The 27,143-nt window shown below is 33.0% G+C and overlaps 3 protein-coding genes across 7 annotated transcripts; 1 reads left to right on the top strand and 2 right to left on the bottom strand.

Annotated features, from left to right (window-relative positions):
* Nucleotides 1-1,453: 1,453 nt before the first annotated feature.
* Nucleotides 1,454-6,762, bottom strand: LOC114185160 (plastidal glycolate/glycerate translocator 1, chloroplastic-like). 3 transcript variants are annotated; one of them, XM_028072719.1, is made up of 9 exons: nt 5,163-6,762; nt 5,005-5,053; nt 3,893-4,152; nt 3,601-3,715; nt 2,968-3,077; nt 2,397-2,571; nt 2,212-2,311; nt 1,941-2,133; nt 1,454-1,678 (listed from the first exon to the last, which is right to left on the bottom strand). In XM_028072719.1, exons 2-7 carry the CDS (start codon nt 5,015-5,017, stop codon nt 2,265-2,267), a joined length of 720 nt encoding a protein of 239 aa, XP_027928520.1. In that variant the 5' UTR covers nt 5,018-5,053; nt 5,163-6,762; the 3' UTR covers nt 1,454-1,678; nt 1,941-2,133; nt 2,212-2,264. The 3 variants fall into 3 exon arrangements, with proteins under 3 accessions (XP_027928520.1, XP_027928518.1, XP_027928519.1); XM_028072717.1 differs by lacking the exons at nt 5,005-5,053; nt 5,163-6,762 and adding an exon at nt 4,440-4,974; XM_028072718.1 differs by lacking the exons at nt 1,454-1,678; nt 1,941-2,133; nt 2,212-2,311; nt 5,005-5,053; nt 5,163-6,762 and adding an exon at nt 4,440-4,975 and having other exon boundaries at nt 2,482-2,571; nt 2,903-3,077.
* Nucleotides 5,649-12,233, bottom strand: LOC114185159 (pentatricopeptide repeat-containing protein At1g74600, chloroplastic). Of its 2 annotated transcripts, none has more exons than XM_028072715.1 (2): nt 11,804-12,233; nt 5,649-9,516 (listed from the first exon to the last, which is right to left on the bottom strand). In XM_028072715.1, exons 1-2 carry the CDS (start codon nt 12,209-12,211, stop codon nt 6,796-6,798), a joined length of 3,129 nt encoding a protein of 1,042 aa, XP_027928516.1. In that variant the 5' UTR covers nt 12,212-12,233; the 3' UTR covers nt 5,649-6,795. The 2 variants fall into 2 exon arrangements, with proteins under 2 accessions (XP_027928516.1, XP_027928517.1); XM_028072716.1 differs by having other exon boundaries at nt 5,649-9,527; nt 11,804-11,885.
* On the top strand, nt 12,191-14,165 carry LOC114185161 (adenylylsulfatase HINT3-like). Of its 2 annotated transcripts, none has more exons than XM_028072720.1 (5): nt 12,191-12,320; nt 13,006-13,072; nt 13,440-13,495; nt 13,606-13,659; nt 13,761-14,165. In XM_028072720.1, the coding sequence occupies exons 1-5, from the start codon at nt 12,210-12,212 to the stop codon at nt 13,893-13,895; spliced, it is 423 nt and encodes a 140-aa protein (XP_027928521.1). In that variant the 5' UTR covers nt 12,191-12,209; the 3' UTR covers nt 13,896-14,165. The 2 variants fall into 2 exon arrangements, with proteins under 2 accessions (XP_027928521.1, XP_027928522.1); XM_028072721.1 differs by having other exon boundaries at nt 12,290-12,338; nt 13,761-14,164.
* The last annotated feature ends 12,978 nt before the right edge of the window (nt 14,166-27,143 follow it).

The raw sequence follows: 27,143 nt of genomic DNA, 5'->3' as shown, positions 1-27,143 counted from the left end.
TTGTATAGAGAAACTCCAAATATGTAAGAAACACATATTTTGTTGTGGACTCATAAAAAGGCATGAAAATTTCATCAAACTTTCTTTTTATATAATATAAGATAAAGTACGAAGAGTATAAAGTAATAAATATTTTTTAATTATTTAACTAAACTAGTATAACTATATTTCAAGGGTACTCAGGTTGATTGGTCCAGGAGTTAAATATATATAACAGGAGAATATATATATATATATATATATATATATATATATATATATATATATATATATATATATATATATATATATATATATATATATATATATATATATATATATATATATAAATAAGTATTTGACATGCTGCTAGAAATAATAACATACATAGTCTCAAAAGTGCATTAGCATTAGTCAGGAACCATACAAAGCGTGTTTTATTTAGCAATAAAGAATAAAATTGCAAATTATTGTGTATCTAAATTCTAAATCAATAATATCTCAACATTTAACTCAAATATCTTCAATCGTTAAAAAACAACTCCAAACACTAAAGTCTGTGATGACGACAAACAAGAAAACTTATATAAACATTTATAATTCTAAGAAAAGAAAAATATAATAATAATAATATATAAATGTTGACCAAAAATTCCAAAGGAAAAGATGCAGGAATAAATAAAAAATCTAAAGCATCTCATTCTATAATTTCGATGTTTGAAACATGAGGTCCTATTCTCCACTAATTCATTGCTTAAAAGCTTATTATTAACTTAAATAACCATTGCTGAAAAAAAAACTTAAATAAACATTAATTATAAAGTAAATGCAGCTGTTACAAATTCTGAAATAAGTCAAAAAAAACAACTCCCCGCAGGTTACTTATCATAGCACGGTATCAACCAAAATTTGCTTATTAAGAAATTTTAGGTTAATCGAAGCTTTACCTTCTAGTTTCTGAAATAGCAAACTAATAATGACACAAATTATAAGGGGAAAAAGTATTTGATGGTTCACCTTTTTGATATTTCAAACCAAGAAATTTCCGCAGTAATTTTCCACCAGTAATTTTCCACCATCGTGGGATAAAATTGAAAAATAAGAATTGAGAAAAGCACAACAAAAATAAATGATAACGCCGCCTGCTAGAGAGAAATGAAGAAGCCCTTGAGAAAGAAAACCTGAGAGGAGAGGAGAAGACGAGACAAGCCATGGATATTTGATTTACAAAGTTTCCAACTCTTTTTTGAAACTTTAACAACTCTAAAAACATATAAGTTTAAAATAATTTAAAATTTTGTGACGGTTAAAAAAATAACATAAATAAAAATATTTGTAGCGGTTTATTAAAATGCTAGAAAAAAAAAACACTAATAAAAAATAAATTTTTTGTAGTGTGTCACCATTTAAGGTACTTATATTTTTATATCAACAATATTTTTTTTTAAACTTCAATCAAATACTTCAACCAAAGTGTTCAAATATATATCATTAGAACTTTTGATTCTCAAAATCAACATATTAACATAAAAGCAATTTAAATTGAAACAATTACAACTTAATCCATACTTACTCAAAGTTCATAATACACTAAAATAGTTTCATCCTAAAAAACACCATCAACACCCTAAATGTTGCAACCACCAGATGATCCTCTTGTACTCATAGAAGGCTCAGGCTCATTTGCATCGTTGGTTTGCTGAAATTATAAAAGATAAATATTAACTGCAAGAAGGACGTCAACCTCAAATCATGAAATCAACATGCATATACTAAAATAGTTTATTACTAGATCATTGACCTGCACAAAAATCATGATTATTTGGTATCGATGATTAACTCGCACCGATATAGTATAATTCTTGTATCAAAAATCACATCACAAATAAGTACCAAGATAATTAGTTTCCAAAGGCTGAACATTTCCAAATGCATATTTCCAAAGGCTGGACATAACTTACTTGTGGTTGAGATCAAAGAAGGCAGTTAATTCATCAGGAATCTTTCCTTCCTTCATTATCATGTAGGCTTTTAGTGCACCCAAGGTGGTTTGAATTTGGGATTCTAAATTAGTGTACTTTTGTTGCCACTGATCAAAAGATGTTGATGATGTGGCAGCACTAAATGAAGCAATGTCTTAAAACAAAATCGAGGCTTTTGAAAAAAGAAGACTATAGTTAGTGTGTAAACATTTGAGTAAATGTAACATTTACAAAAGATATAAGGTCATACATGCATAAAGATATATCTGTAATATTTCCTTAAAGCATTCCAAGAAGTAAGTGTCAGGCATGCCTGTTCTCCCAGACCAATGATGTGACTGATGTGGCACCTGCAAACATGGCAAAATTTCCAAGATGAATAGTAGGACTTAAACTAAGTAACCTTTTACATTTATTGCAAAACATGATGTTTACCTTCAAAAAAAGACACAATGCTGAGAGCCAACGCCACTGTTATACATCTGGGTAGAATGGATACTGTTATGATGGTTCTAAAGCAAGTAGACATCCAACAATGGCAGTTGAGTACAATGAGAATATGGTAGAGATTATGACAGGTGAAAATCTCAGCTGCATGCCTCTTTACAAGCTGAGTACAGTAGATAAATCATTAGTCAATGCTTTGGATTTAGCCATTGTTAATTATATGGATGGAGAGGACAAGTTACAACGCATATTTTGTACTGAATGATAGTGGACATATTCGGTGCACAGAAAAACAAGATATGCAGAATCTTGTGTTTCAATCTGAATACATATTTGTTCAAGTAAGATCAAACTCTATAAAGTCATTTGCAAATAACTATCCTATTATCCTTATAAAAATCTTTTCTAATTTGGCAAGAGGGAAAAAATGAACTAATGGAAAAAAGAATAAAAAGTAAAGGTGGGCGAAGATGCAACATAATTAATTCTCTTACTTTCTATCCACTTTCTTTCACACTATCCAAGCACTAGTGATCATTAGAAATGGAGATGGTTTTACCTTTCTCTGTTTGAACATAGAGAAGGCAAATGAAAGAATAACAGATCCCAAAAAGCCCATTACAATGTAACCAACACCAGGATTAGACGATGAGTTTGTAAGGTAATATCCTGGGAATGTCAAAAGAAGAATCAGCAAAATTATGTCAAAGCTAAGTCATAGATATTAGTGTCTATAGATAAATTAGTACTAGACTTGGTGCTACACTTCTACATCAATGTTGCTACGAGACCATAAATCAAACCAAATAATGTGATCTTATAGCTCAAGATTAACCAGATAAGTTAGTTTCTTATAACTCATTCTCATACTAAAATTTAGTTAAATGATTAATCGCATTTGAACTTGGAGGGGAAAAGGATTCAAATGCTTATAGTAACTCATAAGATATCTGCAGTCAGAATATAAATTTCTTTTTCCTAGTTATAAAGTAGGCAATCAAAGAACAACTTAGTGTTCATTTGGTTTTCCAGTGCAAGTGCTCCAAACCATGTTTGAGCAAAAGGGAGACTATTTCTTCGAGAAAACTTCCCTCATAACACTCAAATTTAACTTTTGCAGTAATTTAAATCTAAAACAAAAAGGCCCTTGTACAATATAGAGTTGAATATTAACTTCAACTATAATTTACACCTAAAACAGCATCAAGCCCTGACTTAGAAAGAAACCCCAAAGCAATTGCTGCTAGCTCTGCAATGCTGCACAAAAAATTATTGGGTGGAAGACCTTCTTCAAGCTTGATGGCAATCTGAAAACAAAGGGAGGGGATAAGAAAAGGCATAATAGTTAGTTCTAATAAAATCCAAATACAATATCAAATTTTTCCTCCATCTAAATCATAAACGAAGAAAGAAAAAGTAACTGTCCCTAGAACCAGCCATGTAAAGAGTTCAATGTATATGCAGTGATGAAAATGAACCTTTACCCTTAACCAATCATGTAGCCTAACACTGGACGCAAGCAAGAATGGAAGATATGTTCTGGCTCTTGTCCCCAATGCTGATGGAAAAACCAATGAAGCAGCAAAGGATATAAGAAGAACCCCAGTCCATGCCCACACTTCAATGGAAGAAAATGGAGATGGCTTCTCCATAGGCTCAGCATCTATCAATTCTGTCTTCACAGCTTTCCTCACACCTATAGCTGTCAAACCAGTGACACAAACTGTAGCTAGCCATCCTCCAACTACACAAGTTCAACAAGTTTCAACTATCATCATGAAATCATAACACTTAGACTCTATGTACATAAACTTCTCCATGAACACTTACAGATGAAACCGTTAACAAGAAAAAATGAATTGTGTTTAAAATCAACTTCTGCAATTAACTTATTTCCTATCTATCCTCAGTACTTATGAGAAATTTATCCAAATAAGATCTTAATTACACATACACACAGACACCAAGGATGATTGAAACAATCATCAACTCTATTCAGCATCATAAGAATAAGAGCTTGTCCAGTAATACCTACAATAAAACAGATTTTGATTGCAGAAGAAGCGGGAATATCTTTAAGAGAAAGGGGAAGCACAACCAAATAGGGAACATAGAACAAAGGGAGCCATCTCTGAATGAAAATAATTCCCGGTTCAAAGAACTTCTCGAAGGCCACAGCAGCAGAGGGCACAGCATAATCAAGAATAATCAGAACAGAGAAAATACAAAACATCCCAAACAAGGCACTTGGGAATATTAGGTTCTTAATGCCTTTTCATATACATATTAGGTTCTATGACTATACATAGATAAACAGTGGTGGAAGAATATATTATTTTTTTAAGTGATGATGTGATGGGAAAGTAAGTTGTAATCTGTGGTTGTTTAAAAACAAGAAAAGCCAAAGCTTTCGGCCAAGATTGGGGTGACTAACAGGTGACTATCATGTATGAGCTGCAACAGGAAGGCACTATTTAGTTGACTTAAACATACCGAAGAAGTTCAATTCACTTTATCTTCTTATTTTGTTCACATAAAATAGCCAACAGAGCAAAATTAACTTTAATGTTTATCTACTAGAAAAGTGAATAACTACCGGGATAGGACATAGAGGCAGCACCCTTCGATAGCAATGTCTGAATCGCCTGTTAAAGAAAAAACAAAACATAAGCCACTGGAACATAAAATCTTAACTAGGAACGTAAAAGATATATCGATAAGGAACCTCTAGGTAACAAAAAATTCCAAGTGTACCTTGACTCTACAGAAGCCACTGGATCACAACCACATGGGATGGAGGGCCAGAGTGACGGAGAGGGCATAACGAAGCTGAATCACGGAGTTACTGATTCACTACGAAAGAGGCTACCACAGAGGCTACGACGGAGATGGCGCGACAGAGACGAGGAAACGAAGACAGCACGATCGAGATGAAGCGACGAAGACAACGCCGACGGAGATGGTGCGACGAAGACGGAAGGCACGACGAAGACGGACGACACGACGGAGCTGGCGCGACGAAGATCGCTGCAACGGAGGCTACGGCATGGCTTAATCGCAGATCGGAATCGATTGGCACTCTGAACTTAGGTTTTCGAGTGAAAGGAAAAAATTCATTAACTTTTCTGATTAGGAAGGGAACCCATGAAAAAAATAAAAAATTCACTCAGAAAAGAATGTGTTGCAATCTGCGGAGGTCATAAACCTCCTAAAAGAAAATAAAAAACTCCTCTATATATCTTTTTTTTTTGTAGTGATTCCCCACACTTGAATTTCACCAAAAATCTCCCAAAACAGTTCCAAAGCCCTTCACAGCTCAATAGCAAGGTATACATTGTTTTTCTGGTATAAGGACTTATCATGAGCTGGTAAATCACATAGAACAAGCTAAACAGGCTAAAAAATTGGCTTCAATGGAAAAATAAGTTCAAGGTAGGCTTTATTTGGTCAAGTGGCTAAAGAAACAAAAATGGCCTCTATCACCTCAAGATGTAATTGAAACAAGCTATGTTAAATAGAGTCAATTCAAGTTCTGCCATTACTAGAAATCATGAGTGCATCACACAAAAGAAGCAAATAAGGTTCAAGTCTTACAAGATCAAAATGTGCCAAACTGATCTAAAACTGAAATTATCAAGAAAATCTACTCTACAATCAATGAGTGACTGGATCAAATAGTTGGGAATCTCTCAACTTAAGAATTGGCAATTTAACACTATGCTCAAAAGAAGACAGCTAAGACAGCAGAATAAGACTCAATGAATCTGTAAAAGTTTTAAAAAACAGCAAACGAAGTTCAAACTAAAAGCTACTACTAAAATCAGCAAAAGAATTATCTAAACAGGTTTAAACACAAAAGAAACTAAAAACAGAATCAAACTATTCAAAACCCAAAATAAACGTGTTAGGAAACTCAAATTAGTACAAGAAATCAAAAATTGGAGCAAAAACTAGTTAGTCAAATCTATTAGCTAAACACCAGCAAAAACCTAATATTCTAACCGTATGTTTAGTATCATTTCACCTGCCATATGCACCATAGAAACTCCCCAAGCAATATTACACCATAGCAGTTTTGCACAACAATTTGATCATTATGTATATGATGCCGCCCAAGTGCAAAAGTCACTTCAATGTAGAAATTGGCCACAAAATGGGATACAAATGCCAAGCTATGTTTCCTTGCATATTTATGCATCAGGATTGTGAAAGTATTTGCAATTGAATACAACATTATTGTTGTATCAGTATATTTTGGCATTTCTTAAGATGATAACTCTAGCATCATCCAGAGCGGTCATTGTCCTGATACACATGAATCTAGTCTTCAAATGTCAAACTCACCATTCTTTTACCATTTGTTTATGTAAGGAATTCAACAGATCAGTTAGTAGCTACTAAGGCTCCAACCAGGCTCCTTCTTCATCCCTGTTCCCTTCAATGAGTTTCTAATCTTTGTGACTTCTTCCCACTGTCCTACATCTGCACAGATATTTGAATATGACACGTACACTCCAGCATCACTTGGTCCCAATTCCAATATCTTTTTGGCTGCTAACTTGCCTAGTTCAAAATCACCATGGACCTTGCAAGCAGCAAGCAAAGTTCCCCATATTAAAGCATTGGGCTGAACAAGCATCTTGTAAATTATACTTTCAGCATCCCTCAGTCTACCTGATCGACCAAGAAGATCAACAAGACAAGCATAGTGATGATAACCTGGCTTAATATTGTAGTCTTGACACATTGAATTAAAGTAAAAGAAGGCTTCTTCAACCAGCCCATTATGACTACATGCCAATAAAATCCCAACAAAAGTTACGGCATCAGGCTGGATTCCTTCTTTTCTCATACGTTCATAAGAAGCTAAAGCCTCTGCACCCTTACCATGTTGAGCATAGCTCACTATGATGGATGTCCAACCTATCAGATCAGGCTTCTCAGCATCATCAAATGCTTTCTGACAATCCTCGATACTTCCACACTTCGAGTACATTGTCACCAGCGAACTACCAATAGATACAGCTGCTTGTAAGCCCAATTTTTCAGTGTAGGCATGCAGTTGTGCTCCAATGTCAGACCGATACAAAACTGCAGCAGCCCCAAGAATCGATGAAATTGTGAAGGCATCTACTGTCATATCAGTTTGGCGCATATCACAGAATAACAAAAGTGACTCTTCAATTAGACCCTTTTGAGCATAACCTGAGACCAGGGAAGAAAGAGCAAATGCATCCTTTTGTGGCAGCGTATCAAACATTGTCCTTGCTATGTTCAAGCCTCCACAATTTGAATACATGTTTACAAGTGCACCACCAACAACTATGTTTGTTCCTATTCCTAAACGCAGAGCATAACCATGAATTTCTTTGCCAGTTTTTAAGAAACAAAGATCAGAACATGCAGCTAAAGTAGAGGTTAAGGTAATGTTATCAGGTTCAATTTCTTGATATAGCATTTCTTTAAATAGCTGAAGAGATCGATATGCATACCCATGCTCTGCAAAACCAGAAATCATGGAGGACCATGAAACATAGTCTTTGGCTGGAATTTGCTGAAAAACTTTGTAAGATTCTTCCAAACAACCACACTTTGAATACATTGTTAAAAGTGAGCAGCCAACAGAAACATCAGCAACTAACCCAGACTTCAAAATGTAACCATTTATCTGTGATCCTAGAAATAAGCAGTTCATAATGCTTAACACACTACTAATACAATACTCATCAGGTTTCACACCTTCTCCTAACATTAAAAGGAACAACTCAACTGCCCTTCTAGAATTTTGGTTCTGTGCAAAAGAAGACAACATGGCTGCCCATGTGCACTGATCCTTTTTATTTTTAATCTCACCAAAGGCTAACTCGGATAGTCCAAGTTCTCCTATTTTTGCATACATATGGATCAAAGCAGTTCCAACCTTAGGATCCAAATTCAACCCTAATTTTAATACCAAGGAATGAATTTCGCCAGCCTCCTTAATCATCCCGGGTTTTGCACATGCAGAAAGTACACTAGTAAGAGTATAGTTATTTGTTTCCTGCCCTATTGCTCTCATATTTTTGAAAAGCTTTAGTGCAAAAATAATATCATCCTCTTGCACAAATCCAGAAATGATTGCAGTCCAGGAGACCACATTGTGAACTTGCATTTGGGAAAATTGTCTAAAAGCTTCATTCATACATCCAAATTTTGCATAGAAATCAACAATAGAAGTCTCCACAAAGACATCTGTCGCACCACATTTGATAGCCCGCCCATGAACTCCTCTCCCAATATGCAACTCTTTAAGAGCACCACATGCTGTTAAGAGGCTTGGAAATGTATAACTATTTGGCATTACATATGCATGGTGCATTTGGCGAAACAGATTCAAAGCAACCGAGCTTTCTCCACTTTTAACTGCCACGGAAATAATAGCATTCCAACATGCCACATTATCACGCGAAGCATCATAGAAAAACCTTAAAGCCTCCTTAAAGTTGCAGTTTTTAGAAAACAAATCCACCATTCGAGTCTGAACATAACCACTGGAAAGAAAACCATTCTTCGTTACAAGTGCATAAACTTGCTTGCCAAATATTGGTGCTCGCAGAGCACTGCAGGCTGAAAGAACACTTCCATAACTAAACTCATCAGGCTCAACACCACGAAAATGCATTCTACGAAACATCTCCAGTGACTTCTCAAACATTGAATTATGGTCACAACCTGATATCATGATGTTCCAAGAAACAAGATTAGGAAGAGCAATTGTATCAAACAGCTTGTAGGCAATAACCATGTCAGCAGATTTGCAGTACCAATCGAGCAAAGTGTTCATGGAGAAGATATCAGATTGTAAATCACAAGTTTTAAGCAAATGGGCATGCAAGATTTCCGTGTTTCCAACACTCTTCCCTGAAAACTTGTAATCACGTAAGAACCCAACTGGGTTGGAAAATGTGAACTTTTCTTCATGTTTTGCACATGAACCAAATGGGTTTTCCACAAAAGCGAGGGAAGAGGAGAATCTGTTAGCAAGTTGCGAGCTTTTCCAGTTGAACTTTTTATTGATTAGATAGTTCATAAGGATCATACGAAAGGGGCAGAACATCATCACCAATATCTACCAAAACACTGAATCAGCAATTCAAATCCAAAACTCAAAAGCATGAGACAGTTAAACATTCCATTGACATATCTAAAAGCTAGCAATAGGGTTAGAATAAATCTTTATTTGCAATCTATACAATTCATCAAAGCTCCAAAGGAGCATTTCCCGCTCAAATTTTACCTTCCCAAAATTTGCTAAAGTTTGGATTTATCTTCTGGGGTTTTTAATAATTGTATTTTTTTTTTTTTACTTAACATACATGATTGACATAAAATATAATAAACTAATAATCCCACTAAATTACGTATTTATATTTTTTAATATTTTTATTATTTTAACTACAAATATATGATAACAAATATAATAAATCGTTAAGATTTATTTGATACCATTTTTAGTATTTCATTCCTAGTTTATAATTGAAACATTAAATGCTAAAAAATTAAATGGGCTGTCCATTAATTTTTCTTTATAAACAAGTCACTATTTTTCTAATCTTAAATTTTTGAAACTTATCAGCCTTCCTAGAATTTTTAGAAAAAATATAATTTTTATTATTATATTTGAGTTTTATCTTAAAACTTTAAATTTTGTTTGAAGATTTGTCACTAATCACAAAGATTATCACATTATATTGTTATAATCATTACATTATATTGTTATAATCATTGACTAACAGAAAATCACATAAAAGGCTAAGAAGTCACATGCAAACTAAGAGTGGCCACATGCAAATGAGAACAAATTTAATCGAGAAAAGGAGTGAAAAAATGACATATTCAGATGAAAAAACTGATCCAATGATAGGAAGATTTTGTGGTGAGATCAAACTAACGGTCTCCGGTCTCCGATCTCCGATCCTTATACAGATGAACACAAAATAAGAACATTAAAAGAGAAATTAAAAGACTTTAAGAAAAAAATTTATATAAAGATAATATATTTTAAAATAATAAAAATCGTATATTTAAATATTTTAATATTAAAATAATTGAGTTTCATTCGTAAGAATATTTTTAGTTCTAAAATACAAATTTATAAGTACTTAAAACTGTTATCATCAACCTAACATATATTAGTCAGTTTTATAATTACTCGATTTTATTTAAATTTTTTATCACTCCTATTGAAGTGTTATTTTAATTGTGTTATTTTAATTGTGTTATTTAGTATATATTAGTTTAGATGTACATTATAAAGAGACATTTGTTTGAATATATTCTTTTTGCATTTTCATAAATATTAGAGTTAAAATGTTTGTTTATGTATGTTAGAAAGTTATAAACAGTTATTTGTTTCTTGAAATGTTATATTAATTTCCTTTTACTTTTTTTTGTTAAGGGTTGGTAAATTTTATTTTCACAATAATGAGAAAAGTTAGTTAGGGATATCAAAACAGATTAGTCCGGTCGTTTTGATTCGACCTGATTTTGGTCCACTTTATATGAGCCGGGCTGACCCGAAATGATGAAACAGGTTGTATTATGATTTGTGATCCAAAATCAGATTTTAATATATAAGCAATGGTGTATAAGCAAATTTTGAAGAGAAAAGGAATATGGTAAACTGTGGCATATTAATCTCTTTGTTTGAAAATTGAAAGATCAGATGTAATTCAAACATATGGCAGCTGAAATCGAAAGACTGACACATCCTAATATTTATCATTAAATTAAACTTTTCGTAATATTGTTGATTTATTAATTATGTAGCAAGCAGAGTTGTTGGCCACATACACGAGCTTGTAATCATACATCATTTTCTACAAATATATAAATTCTACCAAAGCAACAAGCTTGTTAGTCACTTACCCAGAATTTAATTCAGAGTGATGTGGGTCTTAATTACATATTACTTTCTGAGCGGTGGATAGCACGTAATAACCTTCACTTACGTTGGAATCACAAATCACGGAAATTATAAAATGTTTATTCTTTCAGTTTAAGTTAATGCCAAATGAGCGATTAACGGTAGCAGCTACGAAATTGAAATTGACAAAATTGAAATTGGGGGAAAATTTAAGGATGAACAGCTATTAACGGATGAACGGGATGAGAAATTCACAGAATGGGTCGTGGTGGTCGGAATTACAAAATTGAAATTGGGGGAAAATTTAAGGATGAACAGCTATTAACGTATTAACGGATGAACGGGATGAACAGCGCAATTGGAGAAAAATTCACAGAATGGGTCGTGGTGGTCGGAAATCAGAAAATCAGAAATTTAGGGTTACGTCGAAAATCAGAAGTTTAGGTTACAAATCGAGAAGAAGGGAACCAGAACGAAATTACGAACAAACCTGTCTTCGCGGTAGTCGTGGCGGTCGGAATCGTCCACGAATCGCATTCCGATGGTGGTTCTGCATTCTCCGTGCACTGCGCTGCGTTTTCTCGCTGCTGCCAGCGACGTGGTGGATGTCACGGTGGAGGAGAAACGAGACGCCGTGAGTGGGCTGCTGCACTCTGCCTTCGTGTTTCGTGGTGGCCTGTGGCGACGTGGGTGGAGGAGAAACGCGGGTATGGCGCAGAGAAGAGAGTCGAGAAGAGTCGCAGAGTGTGTGAGGAATGTGTCTGGCGCAGTGTCTCACGGAGGGATGTGAAAAAATTTTGCACCTGTGTTTCAGTAAATCATACGGGCCGCGGGCTGGCCCGTTTTGGTAATCATCTTTGCCTAAAAGTTTACAATCCAAGTCCTTTGACTTTTTCATGCATGTTATTTTTTATTTATCTACTTCTCACTTCTACGTTGTGTTTTCTAGGCACTCCCTCATTATCCCAAAATCTCATTCTCCTTCACTGGATGCTACTCCTCCATCAGTAAGTAATTTTCAATAGGTACACAAGAAGATTTGCTTTATTACTTTGTAACTTCTGTACTGACTTTACTCTATAATTTTAATTCAATAATGAATTCTTTCTTCTCGACCAAAGTCCTTCACTGAAGGTGCTTAGGATGGATGTTAGTGGTGTTATCAATAATGAAATTAAATATATTCTTATTGTTTAAAGTTAAGATATGCATGCGTAGTGATATCTCTACTTAATCAGTGAAATGACTTGTTTGAGTCTTAATCCTAAACCCTAGGGTAAGTGAAGGGATTTATTTTTCTTTTGAGATGATTGTCAACCTTGTCGTATCCTAGTTGACACAGAAAAGGGATATAATAGTGCATGATGGCGAGAGAGAACAAATAAACCAAATAATGGAGATTTTGAGTGTTTCAGCATTTTTCTTTTCAATTTCCTCAAGCTTGAAAACTCTGCTAAATTTGTTGCTCTGTAAAGTGCAATAGAGACAAAAGGCTCCTGTTTATTTACCCAAAATGCTCCACATTACTAATATTTGTGCCATCCCTATCTTGAAACTTAGTTGGTTGTTATGTTTTGATAGGTTATCTCTCTCTTGTTATTAAGTGAAAGGTGTCAGTTCTGATTGATTATTTATTTTTGTCAAAGGTGTTGCAAAGCTCTTATTTACCTAGCCTGATTGGCTATTATACAGGTGGTAGCTGCAATGTTTTCAAAAGTTCCCTTCATTAGCAATGCAATCATGAAGGCTACTGGCTGCAGTATGTACTTCAATACTTGTACATTTATCTGAATTCTACTATGTGTTAGTTCTCTTATATGGCATAGATTTAAAAGAATTCAATTGAAACTCTGCTGGTAGATATTGAATGAGTTTGTCTAAGCTTAAAAATAAATTGCTTTCAAAAAAAAGTGACGAAAAGTAAGTGATTCTTACAAAAACAGAAATTGCTTATGTCTGGATATAATTATAAAAAATCTTTTTCTATCATTAAACATGTCTCTCGGTGTTTTTGAAAATAGATTCTGCACTAGCTTATTCTTGACTTCTGCTTTTAAAACTAAGTTTAAACAAACATCTAAAATCTCATGCCATGTAGTTTCATAGGATGTTTTGAATTCCTGCAGGTTCATTCAACCTGTTGGTCAACAATGGAGCAGCTGCTGGCCAAGTAATATATCATGTAAGATTTTAGATCTTCTATAATGTCACTTGCACTTTAATGGAATCAGGGTCTCCAAACTATGCAAGTTTTGGAATGTGTCTAATTTTGCTGTAAAACGTGCTTTTCAGACACATATTCACATAATTCCCCGTAAAGCATACGATTGTTTATGGGCTTCTGAGGTAAAGTTCCATTTCCTTTCCGAAGTTTGATACATCTGGATATATGGTATTATAAGGATGTTAATTTAGATGATGAGTACTAATCTAACATTTAACTTTAGAGTTTGCTAAGGCGACGCGTTAATTTAGATGATGAGAAAGTTTCTCAGCTTGTAGCGCGTATTCAGAAGCAGTTATTGCCATCTGATATGAGCCAGGAAAGCAAGAATGAAAATTTTTGTTCAAGTAAAAGTTAGTTCGATTATTCATCTGTTGTAACTTAGAAGTTTATATTTTCATTCAGAAGAATGATGCATGCGCATAACAATTGTCTAATGTAACACTCAACTTCAAAATTTGGGTAGTTGGGATTTTTGAACCATTGTTTTAAACCCAACCCAAAAATTCTCAACTACTCATCTATCGATTACGAGGGTTATGTCAGATGTTTTTTTGTACATGTATTATTTTCCTTTTATTTATGTTCCTATATGTACAGTCAAATTTTTAATTTATCTGCTGTATATTTTTAAGAAGGATTTACTAGAAGAGGACATTTATATATAATTTTGATGCTAGTATTCTTAAGCTTTTGATATCAAAGACTCCATGCTTTTCTCTGCATAAACCCAGGTATCAATAGGGATGGCAATTAGGGCCTGACCCGCAGGCCCGCATAAAAAACGCGGGGCGGGCCAGGATAGTGAGCCCGCAGGCCCGTGCGGGCTCGGCCCGCATAGGCCCGCGGCCCGTGCGGGCCGGCCCGCAAGCCCACATAAAATTAAAAAAAAGAAAAAAAACTTGCACTTGTGTATATTAATTACTTGTTTTATGGACTTTTGCATTAACATTTCAAATTCTTGTATAACTGGAAAAGACAAGTATTATGTAATTCTTAATGTGCTAAAATTTAAAGAATACATTGTGTATGTCATAGTATGAATATGATGAAAATGTTGAATTATCAATTTATCATCTAATTCCCCAAAGTCTTTACTTAATTTTGTGAAATTCTTAAAGTTTCCCAATTTTTAAACATTGAAAGTTTTATCATAAAAAAAATAAATAAATAAAAAAATTAAAAAAAAAAAAAGCGGGCCGGCCCGCGGGCCAACCTTTATGCGGGGCGGGCCAGAGTATGCGGCCCGCATAAAATGTGCGGGGTGGGGCGGGCCGGCCCGCGGTGTGCGGGCCTTATGCGGGGCGGGCCTAAACGGGGCGGGCCGGCCCGCATTGCCACCCCTAGGTATCAAGTATCTTCACTCCCTTAAAGCATCTCTAATGAAGTTGATCTGCTGATATGAGTATTTTATTAATAAAAGTAATATTTTAATTTTATGAATATTTTAACATGGTTTCTGGATTTATATATTTGAAGAACTTTTCAATACTTGAGGAATTATGTAGCATTATTCTAATGATTTTTGTTTTAATTATATGTTTAAGAACTATTTAAAGAAATTGACACATCAAGTATCAATTTCATGGTTTTTTTCCCTACTTTTTGGGAAAGCCATGTTGACTTATCTCATGTTGCAGCTACAGATGCAAAGAAAAAAAAAATCATGAAAACCGTTGAAGGAGTATTAAAATGTCTTAATTATCTTTTTTATTTCATTCAATTTGGTCTTTTGTTGATAAATTTTTTAATAAAATCTCTCAAATTTTAAAAACTACTACAATGTGATAATTTTGGTTCTATAGACTTTTTTAACCTCAACTCATATAGATGAGAACTAAATTATGAGAAGTGGGTCAATTTGACATGTTTAGTTAAAGTAATGTAAGTAAAGATTTTTTTTAAATGTGAGAATGGTTGGTGTGCATATGTCTGCAGATGTATGAGTTTCTCTGGCTTATCTACTTTATTATTATTATTGTTAGCTGGAATACTTTATACATAAATTAATCTTATATTATAGTACCAGTAACGGTAAAAACACAATATTTGATCAAACTCCAACATGGATTGTACAACAAATAAATATCTTTTCTTTTTTTATTAAATATAATATTATTGTTACTATTAATATATTTTATCGTCACAATCAAATACTTTAATTATTTTAATGATTATATTAAATTGTTATTTATTATTCAACTAAAGGTCTCAGATCATAATTTTTAATTTCTGTGTCAAATATTTTTAATTAAATTCTTATTTGAACCTCTTCAATCAAGACATGACCAACCCCAAGTTATATACAACTATAATTATGTAGTTATAAAAAATAATAGTATTTAAATCACTTACTTCTGTAAATAAAGTGATTTAGTATGTAAATAAATTTTTTGAAATATTAATATTCAAAATTAATTGAAATGTATACTGCAATTAAAAGACATAATAAAATTTATAAATAAAATATATTACATATATAAAAAGTACATTAAAGAAAGTTATTTACATTTTAGAGAAACATCGAGTCGTATAACGAATTTTCAATACAATTGTTTTCATGCAATAAAATTTGAAAAACAGACCTCCTACAACATTCTTTTCTACTGTCAAAGCCATTATGAGAGAATAATTTGTGTCACCAGCCAAATCCAACATTAGAACATCGTTACTCAGTACAACACTTGAGGTGAGTGTTTTTGCTTTACCTGCATAGTTTTCAAAAGGAACATCAATACCAGTTTCATGTTTAAGTAATTGATTAAACTAATCACGTGTCTGTTCATCCAATTAGGAAAATTGGATGTTCACGATCCTAAATGCTTCTGCTTTGCCACTGATTCTTACTACGCTGTACTTTTGGCATCCCACATAAATTTGGCAAGCTACTTTCCCTTTGATCATTTGCAATGAATACGCAGAGAATAATATCGGCTTAAAGGGATGAAAAGAAATGTGAGTGACCAAAGCTCGATGGATGGCCTCGTAGCACTGCCACGGGATCAGGAGGAGCTCTTTTACTCATTCTCTGTTCTCCTTTATGGTCCAGCTGAAATGAACTGACATTAGGCTTTCCAGCTCACCTATATTGACTTGTCAAGTCAAAAATTTGAATTTCCTTGGATGTCACCAAACAGATTTTACAATGTTCTAAATAATTTCATCACAAATATATATATTTTAAACCAGACAAACATACTCAATAAAATACATATAAAATGAAAGTCACTACTTTGAACTTTTTCCACAAACTCTAATTTCTAGAAAATTCGAATCTGCAGCACAAGACAATCAGGAAAGTGAGCAGTACACTTAATGCAAGCCATCGATCCATTGCATTAATAAAAAGCTAATAAAAAAAAGAATACATAAATTATGCTCCCCATTCAACATTAGAAACTCATTTCAATTTCCAACTAATTAGTAGCCTCACCATTAATTAAATCAAACATACATTCAATAAATTTCCAGATCTCATTCCAAACATCTCAACCTTCAAACCTTCAATTACATAAACCTATGAGCCTCAATCAATTCAAATTTAGCACCCAAAATACCCAAAAATTAAACAAAATCATCAATTTTCACTAAATGTATTATAAAACTTAAAACACTTACCATTAAACTTCAGATGAACACCAATGTAACCATAAAAATCAGCTGCATAAAACATTAACACATACAGAAAAATGAAACAAAATCACAAACCCTAAAAAATCACCTTTTTGGGAAAAGTTACACCTAATATTGGACCTTTCTCAACAAAGCCATGTAACAATAATAGAAAGAGAAAAATCACAAGAAAAATGTAGAACTAGAATCCACAAAGCTCTACACGAATGTAAATTCACACACATATGAACAAAAATAAATAATAAAAATTACAACCATAATCAAACAGAGCTCTCGAAAAAAAAAAGGTACCTTTTACTAAGAGGAAACATTGTCTCTGTTTCTGATCAAGAAAACCGTAGAGCAAAAATACAAACACTAATTAATAATACAAAATAAAAAGGATTTTAATTCGAATGCTATGGTATAGATTCAAGTCTTGCTAGCTTGTGCCAATGACTCAATGCAATGCAGGGTTAATGTATTAGTGAAATGGGCAATAAAGTATTTGATCAACACTTTCTTCTGATTGTTAAAGACATAAAACGCTAAATGGGAAGCTATGCTAATCATAAAGGTATAATCAAGAAATAATCAAGGCTACCAAAATAATCAAGAAAACATAATGTTGTAATTAGAACACATTAATCCAAAGAGCCAATTTATAACATTGCACTAAATCAATGTGTTAAAAAACCACCACAAGTAAAAAAATAGTAGCTTCAATGTTTAAATGAAACATTGTAACGTCCCATTTAATTATTAAACGAAATTAAAGGAAACGTCACGCAAATGATAGTGCAGTAGCGTAGTCTTGGGGTCCTTAACCCAACCCCTACAACCTGGGCACACCACGATGCCAACGGAAACCAGATACAAGTCTAACAAAGAGTGTAGAGTAAAAATGCATAAAGCGATACATGGGCCATAGCCCTAAAGAAAACATGAAGAAAATAACTCCAGCCCAGATGGCTAAGCAGCGGAATCACCATTCCCTTATTGGCCACGAGAACCTCGCCCATCTGCTCTCATCAATCAAATTGATGATCATCGCAAGAAAGAACAGCCACATACAATACAACCATACAACAAAACGGGTAAGCTATAGCCAATAACATATTCATCATACAGTCAATTATATTTTCACCATCCCCTATCCATACAACAACCAAGCATGTCATGACTCTTCATTCAATACACTACGACTCGACTCGACTCATCCGGATACGTATAACCTGGTCGGATTCAGCGGATGCTTGCACTTGTGGTGGATACCTCTGCTCACCCCTGAGCTATGTGTTACAAGTGTTATAATGAATCAAGTTTTCCTCACCACAAGGTTAGCCCTTAATGAATTTCGGGCCTCCTGCTACTCTCACCACAGGAGTCAGTCCGTTCTAGGTGAGACTAACTGACTCCTCAGAGTGTTAGGATGCAACCTTACCTTGAATCTTTACCTAGCTATACAGATGGGGCACCACCATGAACACCCACTAACAGGGGCCATGGGATTACGTCCCGACCACTGAAGCGCGACCCTGAAAGTCTCACCTAGAGACCCCAAGGATTTATGCACTGACACAGACCAAATACCCTCAAACAATATTCACCATGCAAAGATACCCTCATTATATCAACCTTTAAAGTCGTTACCTTTAACATTTCCAGATCCAACCCATTCCAACTCATCAAAATCCATCCATGTACATAGAATCCAACTCATCTCATTATCATGCCACTTTAACAACACCAAACTCATTTAGTTCACATGTCAATACTCATACCAAACCCATCATTTATAATTCATGAATCATGCTACGTATGCATCACACTCTATTATATACATGTCCATCATCATAACATTCATGCCCAACCAAAATAGATCATTCAGAACTAAGCAAACGTCCAAACACAGCGTTGTCTCGCCCAGCACCTCGCTCAGGCTGAGGGGTCTCGCTCAAGCGAGTTTCCCCTCCGCCTAGGCGAGGGCACAAAACAGGAACAGGAACAATGCGGGATCTCGCTTAGGCGAGACCCCTCTCGCCTGGGCGAGTTGTCTGCTCGCTCAAAATTACACTCTGGTCGCCTGGGCGACCATTCGCGCAGGAAGCCCTGGGCGAGCCCCTGCACATCTTGCCTGGGTGAGGCAAGCTCGCCTGGGCGAGACTATCAGTGTCCGCCACTGTTCGCACCTGCACAACCCATACACACACCCAACAGAGATTTCCAGCCAGCCCAAACACCCTTAGCAGTACACAATCTCAAGGAATCCACAAACCACAACGATACAAGTCAAAATACACCACACGAAGAGGGTCTAGCTTCCCTTACCTGGAAGTAGCTAGAAGGTGCCTCGACTCTAACCAACGGAGCACGGCAGTTCAAGGAGGGGACTTGCGAGTTGAACAAGACAGTGAAACAGAGTTAGGAACTAAGCTCACGGTGAAACCCTACTGTATAACGAACAGATGCTCATGGAAAGAAGTGTGAGCTGAAAGATAACTTACGTGGAGTGAGAACAGCTTGATCGAACTTGGAACCGTGAGGAGGTAAACCCTAGCAGAAGTGCGACTGCGGCTCTTTAGGATTAGGGACAGTTTCTGAGAATGAGAGAAATGTTAGGTTTAGGGCAGACTTGGGGACCTTATCTGTTGGGTTGGCCTTAGTCCCACTTACAAGGGCAGCCCACAAATTTTAGGGCAGAAAAGAATTAAAAGATTTTTAATGGGCCTTACAAACACAATAATTTATATCTACAAGCAACTACCAATCATAAAAGTAATCAATGAATAAATGAATCTAGAACTCAAACATGAATCATATAGACTAACACATATAAACTGTTTTTTTCCTTCCAAGAGTTTCAAGCCACATACCTTGAACAGAGCTCCTTGGTTAGCTTTATATGGAGGCGTAGTCTAATTTTTTTTTGCGTGCCTCCATCTCTTCATTGATACCAAAACATAAATTCTCCTTTTTTGGGTGTCAACGTTGATTATATCTTCATTTTTAATCAAGCCAATTGGACCACCTTCCTATAAAATCAATAAACTTGGTAAAATTATAAGGCATCATTTCTTAAGAACAAATTTTGTGACTAACATCTTTGGGAACAGGTGAAGCTTCAAATTGATTTGTAAATTGCAATAATATCGATAACGGTGAGGAAGGAAAAGAGAGATAGACCTGGTCCTCGTGGATGTTGAGGCGACGAAGTTAGGGGTGCTGCCATTTTCCAACGACGGAAAGGGAGCGAGAGTTGAGTTTGTTGAGCAAACCCTTCATCATTGTTGTTGCATATATAAAGATATGAGAGTGAAACGATCAATTTAAAACAACTTTCTTCATAAAAAAACAAAACAATACAACTCTTTACAGAACCCAAAAAAAAAACTAAATGTTAAAATGTTACCTTTTGTTTTCATTGAAGACACTTTTTCTTCGATCTCACCTCTTCTTCCTTGATTAGACGATTTTTTGCTTCGATATCTAACAAACAACAAACACATTATTCTAATATTTTACAAAAAGTAACAAACAAAATAAACAAAAAAAATATGTACTTTCATTGAACAAAGAAAAAAAACAAAAATTTTGACTTCAAATAAAGAATACAAACAAAATGAAGAATGACAATCAAATTGATTCAAAATTCGTTCATAAAATCAAACAAGCTTTTAAAATAGCATGGAGATAGCTTAACGGTGACACAAATGTGAAAGTTAAACTGAAAAAACCTGAGAAGCGAGGGGTTTATCGAATTGAAACTGGAAGGGAAGCACGCGAGAGGATTCATCGGTTTCCATGTCTAACAGAAACATAGAGCTTCCGATTAAGTTCAAAATATAGACTGATTCAGTAAAATTAACGGAAGTAAAGTGCGAATGACATAAGTGAAGCAAAACCCTAAACAGTGAAGTGAGGGTGGTTAAGACCAAACGAACAGAAACCTCGTCAATGCACCACCGAAATCGACGAACAAAACATCGCCAATGCACCACCGAAATCGAAAATCCACACCACCGCCCTTTCTTCCAAGTGCACAAACCACACCAGACGCAATTTCAGTGCACTTTGTTACCTTCAAATTTTACGAGAAACAATAACACAACATCAAAAGAATGAACAATACAAACAAATTGATTCAAAACTTTTAAAGAGAAAACATAAGAAGAAAATCAAATTTAATTAAAAGTATAAGAACAAAATGAAGAACAAATTTACTTGAAATAAAGCAAAATAGACTCAACACAGAGAGCACCGGAAACTGAAACCACAATGACAATTTGAAATGGAGAAATGCAGCAGATAAATCCATAATCTTCCATTTTGAAAAAAGTAGATATACATTATTCAATCATAGAAGAGAATTGTGTAGCAAAGATGAGTGGGAAACAAAATTTTACAATAAACCCATCAATTAGAATGAAAAGCTTCAAGAGTATGAGGGTAAAACCGGAAAGAAATCAACTTCAGCACGGGTAAAAAGACAATAAAACCGAAAAATGGGACACGTGTAAACAATTTAGATTGGGATGTTTGGGTAATATCCCTAGTATCTACTATATATCTAAGAAATTCTTAGTATAGGTAATTTACTGAGATAGACATCGTAATTAATTGACACCTGTCTCAAATTGAGGGTAATTTAGCCTTTTGGGTTTTCTTTTTTTCCTACTGAAAGCATTAAATGGTGATTGATGTTTGCTGATAGGCGGAGCCTTCTTCTTCAAGCCATTGCAGTTGATCGAGGTATTTGATTTTTTTCTTCTTCTGTTATCTTTCTTCATCTCCTTCTTTTGCTTTCTTTCTTCTTCTTCTTCAAGTCCATTGCTTCTTCTTTCTTCTTCTTCATACCAACGTAAGTGTTTTAAATATTCTTTTGGCTATTTATTTTTGTTGGCTGATGGTTGTTATTGAATGTTCACAGAAGTTTTGGGTGTTGGATATTTTTTTAATGCTTCTTCTTTTTTGGCTGATTGTTGTTGTTGCATGTTGACAGAAGTTTTGGTTGGTGTAGGTAATTTTTTCTTCTATTTCTTTTTTTTTGTCGTGGATATTTTTTTAATGCTTCTTCTTTCTTCGTCGTACCAGCCTAAGTTTCTTATTTTTTTGTTGGTCTTTTTTTTTGTGATTGTTGTTGTTGTTGAAGGTTTACAGAAGTTGTGGATATTTTTTCTTTTGTTTTTCTTCTTCTTCTTCTTCTTCCGTCTTCTTTCTTCGTCGATCCTTTTTCTTTCTTCTTCTTCATATGAAGTTATATTTTTTTTAACTTCTTGTTTATTGTTTTTCATGCATAACAGAACCTTTGGTTCATCAAGGTTAGTTTTTGTTGTTCTTCTTCCTTTTTTCTTTTTTTTTCTTCTTCTTTGTGGATCCTTCTTCTTTCTTTTTCTTCATACTCTGTTATTTTTTCTTTACTTTGTGTTCTGTTTTTTTTTTTTTACTTTGTGTTGATTGTTCTTTATGAAAGTTTTGATTTTTTTTTGCAGATTGAAGTACTTTGACGTCGAAGAAAATAAGGCTCATGGACAAGGATTTAAGGCCCTTTGCAAATCAATTGTCGAGGAAGCTTCTAGCCACGACTGAAATTCTATATTTTGTGGTGCTTTTGTGGAATGAACTTGCGAACAATCCCTCCTTTCTCTCCTGCTCATATTTTTGAAACCCCAAATTTATATATTTTTCCTTTGGCTTTTTTCTGTTAAGGTTTTGTTCTCCTTAATCAATTGATTGTTTTTTTTTTCTATGATTATTTTTTTTCCATCTCCTATTACCGTATTTTCGTGGATCTATCAAATGGGTTTGTGGTTTGTTTTTATTTTTGTATATTTGTTTATTATATTGATGGTTGGTTTGTTTGTTGCTTTTGTTATTAAGGTTTTGTTTTCTTTCATGAGATGATTGTTGTTAAGGTTTGCTTTAGCTTTTGCAGTTAAAGTTTGCTTTGGCTTTTGTTGTTAAGGTTTTGTTTTCTATCTTGATGTTTCTATTTGTTTTGTATCTTGAATATGTTTTTATAATCCAAAAAATCCTTTCCATGTAAATGTGTATCTAATGTTTTTCCTTTCTTTGTCCTTATGAAACCTTAGGGAGCATAATCCTTGATATGTGTGTTTGGAGTTACTGAAGATTTACTGTAAGTTTGCCTTCTCCATATTTTTCTTTCATGGTTTTAAATTGAAATCACTTTAAATTCATATATATTCTTAATATGTATGAATGCAATGATAGATATACTCTAAAAAGATCCCAAAAATTCTTTATTACTAATGTTAACACTCTTACTTTTGATCAATTTTACTTTGGAAGTTTCATAATGTTCGAAAAGTATAAACACTCATGCATGTTTTTCTTTGAAAGATATTGAGTACTTCATACAATTCCATCAAATTATATGTTTGATTGAAAGAACTTTATTCACAGGCAAGCGGGCAAGAAGAGGAGATCCCTCCATGAAAAAAATGTTTTTTTCCCGCACGAAGGTACAAAATATAAATGTGTCACTTATGCTTATCTACATCTTCAGGTTTTAAGGAAATTAACTAAATTTAATGGCAGCAGGAACTACAGCTATTGAATAGAAATGCAAACTAGAGAGACAATTCTCTAAACTAAGAATGGTTAGTAAATATGTTTGTAAATTATAGTTGTATTTTACCATCTTACTTATATGATATCAATCTTAAACTTTGAATGTTACATTTTTATTAGGCAATTGATGAGGAGTAAAATGAAGTTATCTCTCTGTGCGTCTAATGATTTGGCTTCAAGAAAATGTTATCTTGAAGAAAATTTAAAACTTGCTAATGATTTGAAAGTAAGTATAGTTTCATGATCATATCAGTATTTTATTATTCTCTTTTCATTTTTTTATTGTTTTGTTGCTACTTTTATAGTTATTTTTTATTGGTAGACATGGTTATTAACATCAATTAATGACTTTCTTTTTTTATTTGAATTCATTTTAGAATGGACCCAAACTTAATTTTTGTCTCATATACTTGTTGTTATAACTTCATATGATGATTGCAGGTATAAATGACTATTAATATTAATGACTGAGATGATACACATTCATCATTGTGGTTGTAATTGTTTTGTTGCTGCTCTTGATAATATTGTAACCTTACTTTCCAAATAAAACCAAGTGTTACGGTTGGAAGTTGTTGCATACCACTTTGTTCAAATTCTCGTACTCTCAAACTTTATTCTCTTGGTTTAGAAATCCGTTGTGCTATAATGGTCATGATATCTTTAATCTATATCTGGAATTGTGATTATGATGGATTATGAAATTTATTTGTAGGACGGGGTTGGTGGAGAACAATCAATACAATATCTGATAAAATTGGAAGTGATTTCTTTGTCAGGATTTCTTAATTAGTTTCTAACATTTTCATAAGGTGTTATTTTATTTGACTTGACCGATATTGCAGCAGTCATGTAAATGGGTTATCAACATGTATTATGAATATTGGTACTCATGTGACGTCATTTGTATTTATTGAGATAAATGAAACTTATTTTATATTGTATTGTATTAGTTATTCATTGAGATGAATGACATTTATTTCATTGATTAATAGTTAGAGGCTTTTTATTTTGTATTCTATTAGATATTTCCTATAAACGTTTACTTCCCTCCTCTTCCACAATTAATGAATTTAGTAACTATAAAAAAAAATTGTAGTTTGGATAACAACTAGGCTGAATTGAAACTGTGTATGTATATTATACATTTTTTATGTGAAATTGTTCCTTTATTCGACTATCTGGTATGTTAGAATAGGAAATTCCCTTAAGTGCCCCCTGTTATCAAATGCCAAACACAACTCCTTTTTTCATCTCTTTTCATGTTAGTATCTATTTGAGTATATACTACTATACTATATGTATTCATCACTCAAATACTTTGTATTAACTATTAACTTTTTTCTTTCATCTTTTTATGTACTCACAGGTTCACATGTATTAACGGGGTTATATTTAAATACATAAGATTTTATGGTCTTATGTTCTATCTATTATGAGGTGATGATGATGGATGAGCAAATTTACATTTACTGGTAGAACATCCAATCATGCATTGAGTGTGATGTACTGTAAGAGATATTTGGCACTGCTAGGTGGCCACAAAAGCAAAGGCTTTTTATCTTCATTTTCTATGGTTGTTTCATGTTTCATAATTTTTCTACCATACATTATGTACATATATGCTTTATGGATGTTGTGGAAATGAAATGACCCTTGCTCTCAAAGGTTTTGTTAGACTATAAATTTACACTGATAGAGCAGTTTGTGTTGATGATTCTAGCCAATTTTACTTCCTTGGATTTACCCATCCAAGAGAAATTAGATTGTGGTGGTTTTTTTACATAGAAGAATTGAATATGTTTCCAATCATTAACGCATACTTCACTCATGTTGGTTTGTATTTTTGTCTAGAAAAACTTGAAATAAAAATTTAAAAAAAACAGATCAAGTTGTTTTTCATATTTTCATATTAAAAATACGTAATGCTTTATATTTTTATTTCCAATGTCTATAACCAAAATATAAACACAATATGGAAAAACCAAAAAATTGTATCCAAGTATATCAAAATACAAAATGCATTAATATGACATTTGAATATGTAATTTGATTAGGTTTCATGGGCTACCACTGCACGTCCTGAACTTTTGAATGTCTTTTGTTTTGAACTTTGATACAAGTCTTTCATATTTTCTTCTTATACTGTGATACTGGTATTAAACATTGTTTAGTAATATAGAGGGCAATATTTTTATATGACCGTTGCACTTTTTTTTAATAGAACTCTATTACAATGTACTGTTTTTTATGAGACTTTAGTACTATGGTAACTGTTGAAAACGGTGAAAATAGAAACATTAAAGAGCAAAATGTATAAATTCCTAAATATCACGCTTCAGTTTGTTAAAGAAATGTAACCCTTAGTAATTTGTATTTTTTCATAAACTATGCGTACCAATGTACCAGTTGTCTAACATGTTTACTAAGTTCAGATAATTTTTCCAATTAAATAACCATTTTAAATCGACTATTAAGAATTGCTTGGCACCATACAAGATAATAGATCTTTTTCAATATAACCATTTAAAAAATATATACCTAAAATTGGAAAAGACATTTATTATGAATTTTAATCATGATATAATTATATATTAAAAATATTTATTTACAAAAATATGAATTACATAAATATTAATATTTATTTCCTATATTATTAATATTCAATACTACCTAATACACGTCAAAAATTGTAATTTAGTCTACTATAAATACAATAAGGTAATAGTAGATTCTTTTTAAATATTATTTTAAGTCATTTGTATCTATTTATGTTCATATTATCACATTTTAAGCTCAATTTCAACTTTGATGTTGTATTTATGTTATAGGAGATCCATAATACATAATATTAATATTGGTGATATTAATAATAATAGTAACATTACCCTTAGTATTGATATTAGCATTGGTGTTATTTTATTATTATTATTATTATTATTATTATTCAAAATAAAGTATCTTTAACTGTCATATTTTTATAGAATTAAAAAATTTATTTTGGGATCAATAATTATATCATTTGTTTCTAAATTTATTTTATTAATTGATTAATTCATGTCATTAATTATTTTTAATTTTCTAATTATGAAACGTTTGTTTTTTATTCTATAGATTTTGAAATCTTTGAAATTTAAATATTTACAATTAATAATTATATAATTAATTTTTAAATATTTTTTATTAATTAGTTAATTTCATTAATTATTTTAAATTCCTTTAATTATACCCGGAGTTTTCTATTAGTAGTTGGTAATACTATTATAATAACTATTATTTTTATTATTATTATTTGAATCAATAAAATATTTGATTTGAAATTATTCATTCATTTATGAATTAAACAATTTGAAGTAATATTTATTAAAAATATTTATTACATTTTATTACTTTCAATCAC

The sequence above is a fragment of the Vigna unguiculata genome, chromosome 5 (genome assembly GCF_004118075.2).
Source record: "Vigna unguiculata cultivar IT97K-499-35 chromosome 5, ASM411807v1, whole genome shotgun sequence".
Lineage (NCBI taxonomy): Eukaryota > Viridiplantae > Streptophyta > Magnoliopsida > Fabales > Fabaceae > Vigna > Vigna unguiculata.
The sequence above is the reverse complement of the archived record's forward strand: the minus strand, read 5'-3'. Positions and strand labels throughout refer to the sequence as shown.

Excerpts from the sequence above, each read along its gene's own strand:
- LOC114185161 (XM_028072720.1), top strand. The coding sequence starts at position 12,210 with ATGCATGTTATTTTTTATTTATCTACTTCTCACTTCTACGTTGTGTTT. Across the intron at positions 12,321-13,005 it reads TGGATGCTACTCCTCCATCA|GTGGTAGCTGCAATGTTTTC; the intron begins GTAAGTAATTTT and ends GCTATTATACAG. Across the intron at positions 13,073-13,439 it reads CATGAAGGCTACTGGCTGCA|GTTCATTCAACCTGTTGGTC; the intron begins GTATGTACTTCA and ends GAATTCCTGCAG.
- LOC114185159 (XM_028072715.1), bottom strand. The coding sequence starts at position 12,211 with ATGAAAAAGTCAAAGGACTTGGATTGTAAACTTTTAGGCAAAGATGAT. Across the intron at positions 9,517-11,803 it reads CACGACTACCGCGAAGACAG|ATATTGGTGATGATGTTCTG; the intron begins GTTTGTTCGTAA and ends GTGTTTTGGTAG.
- LOC114185160 (XM_028072717.1), bottom strand. The coding sequence starts at position 4,641 with ATGTTTTGTATTTTCTCTGTTCTGATTATTCTTGATTATGCTGTGCCC. Across the intron at positions 3,078-3,600 it reads AGGGCTTGATGCTGTTTTAG|GATATTACCTTACAAACTCA; the intron begins GTGTAAATTATA and ends TGACATTCCCAG. Across the intron at positions 2,312-2,396 it reads CATTGTGTCTTTTTTTGAAG|GTGCCACATCAGTCACATCA; the intron begins GTAAACATCATG and ends CCATGTTTGCAG.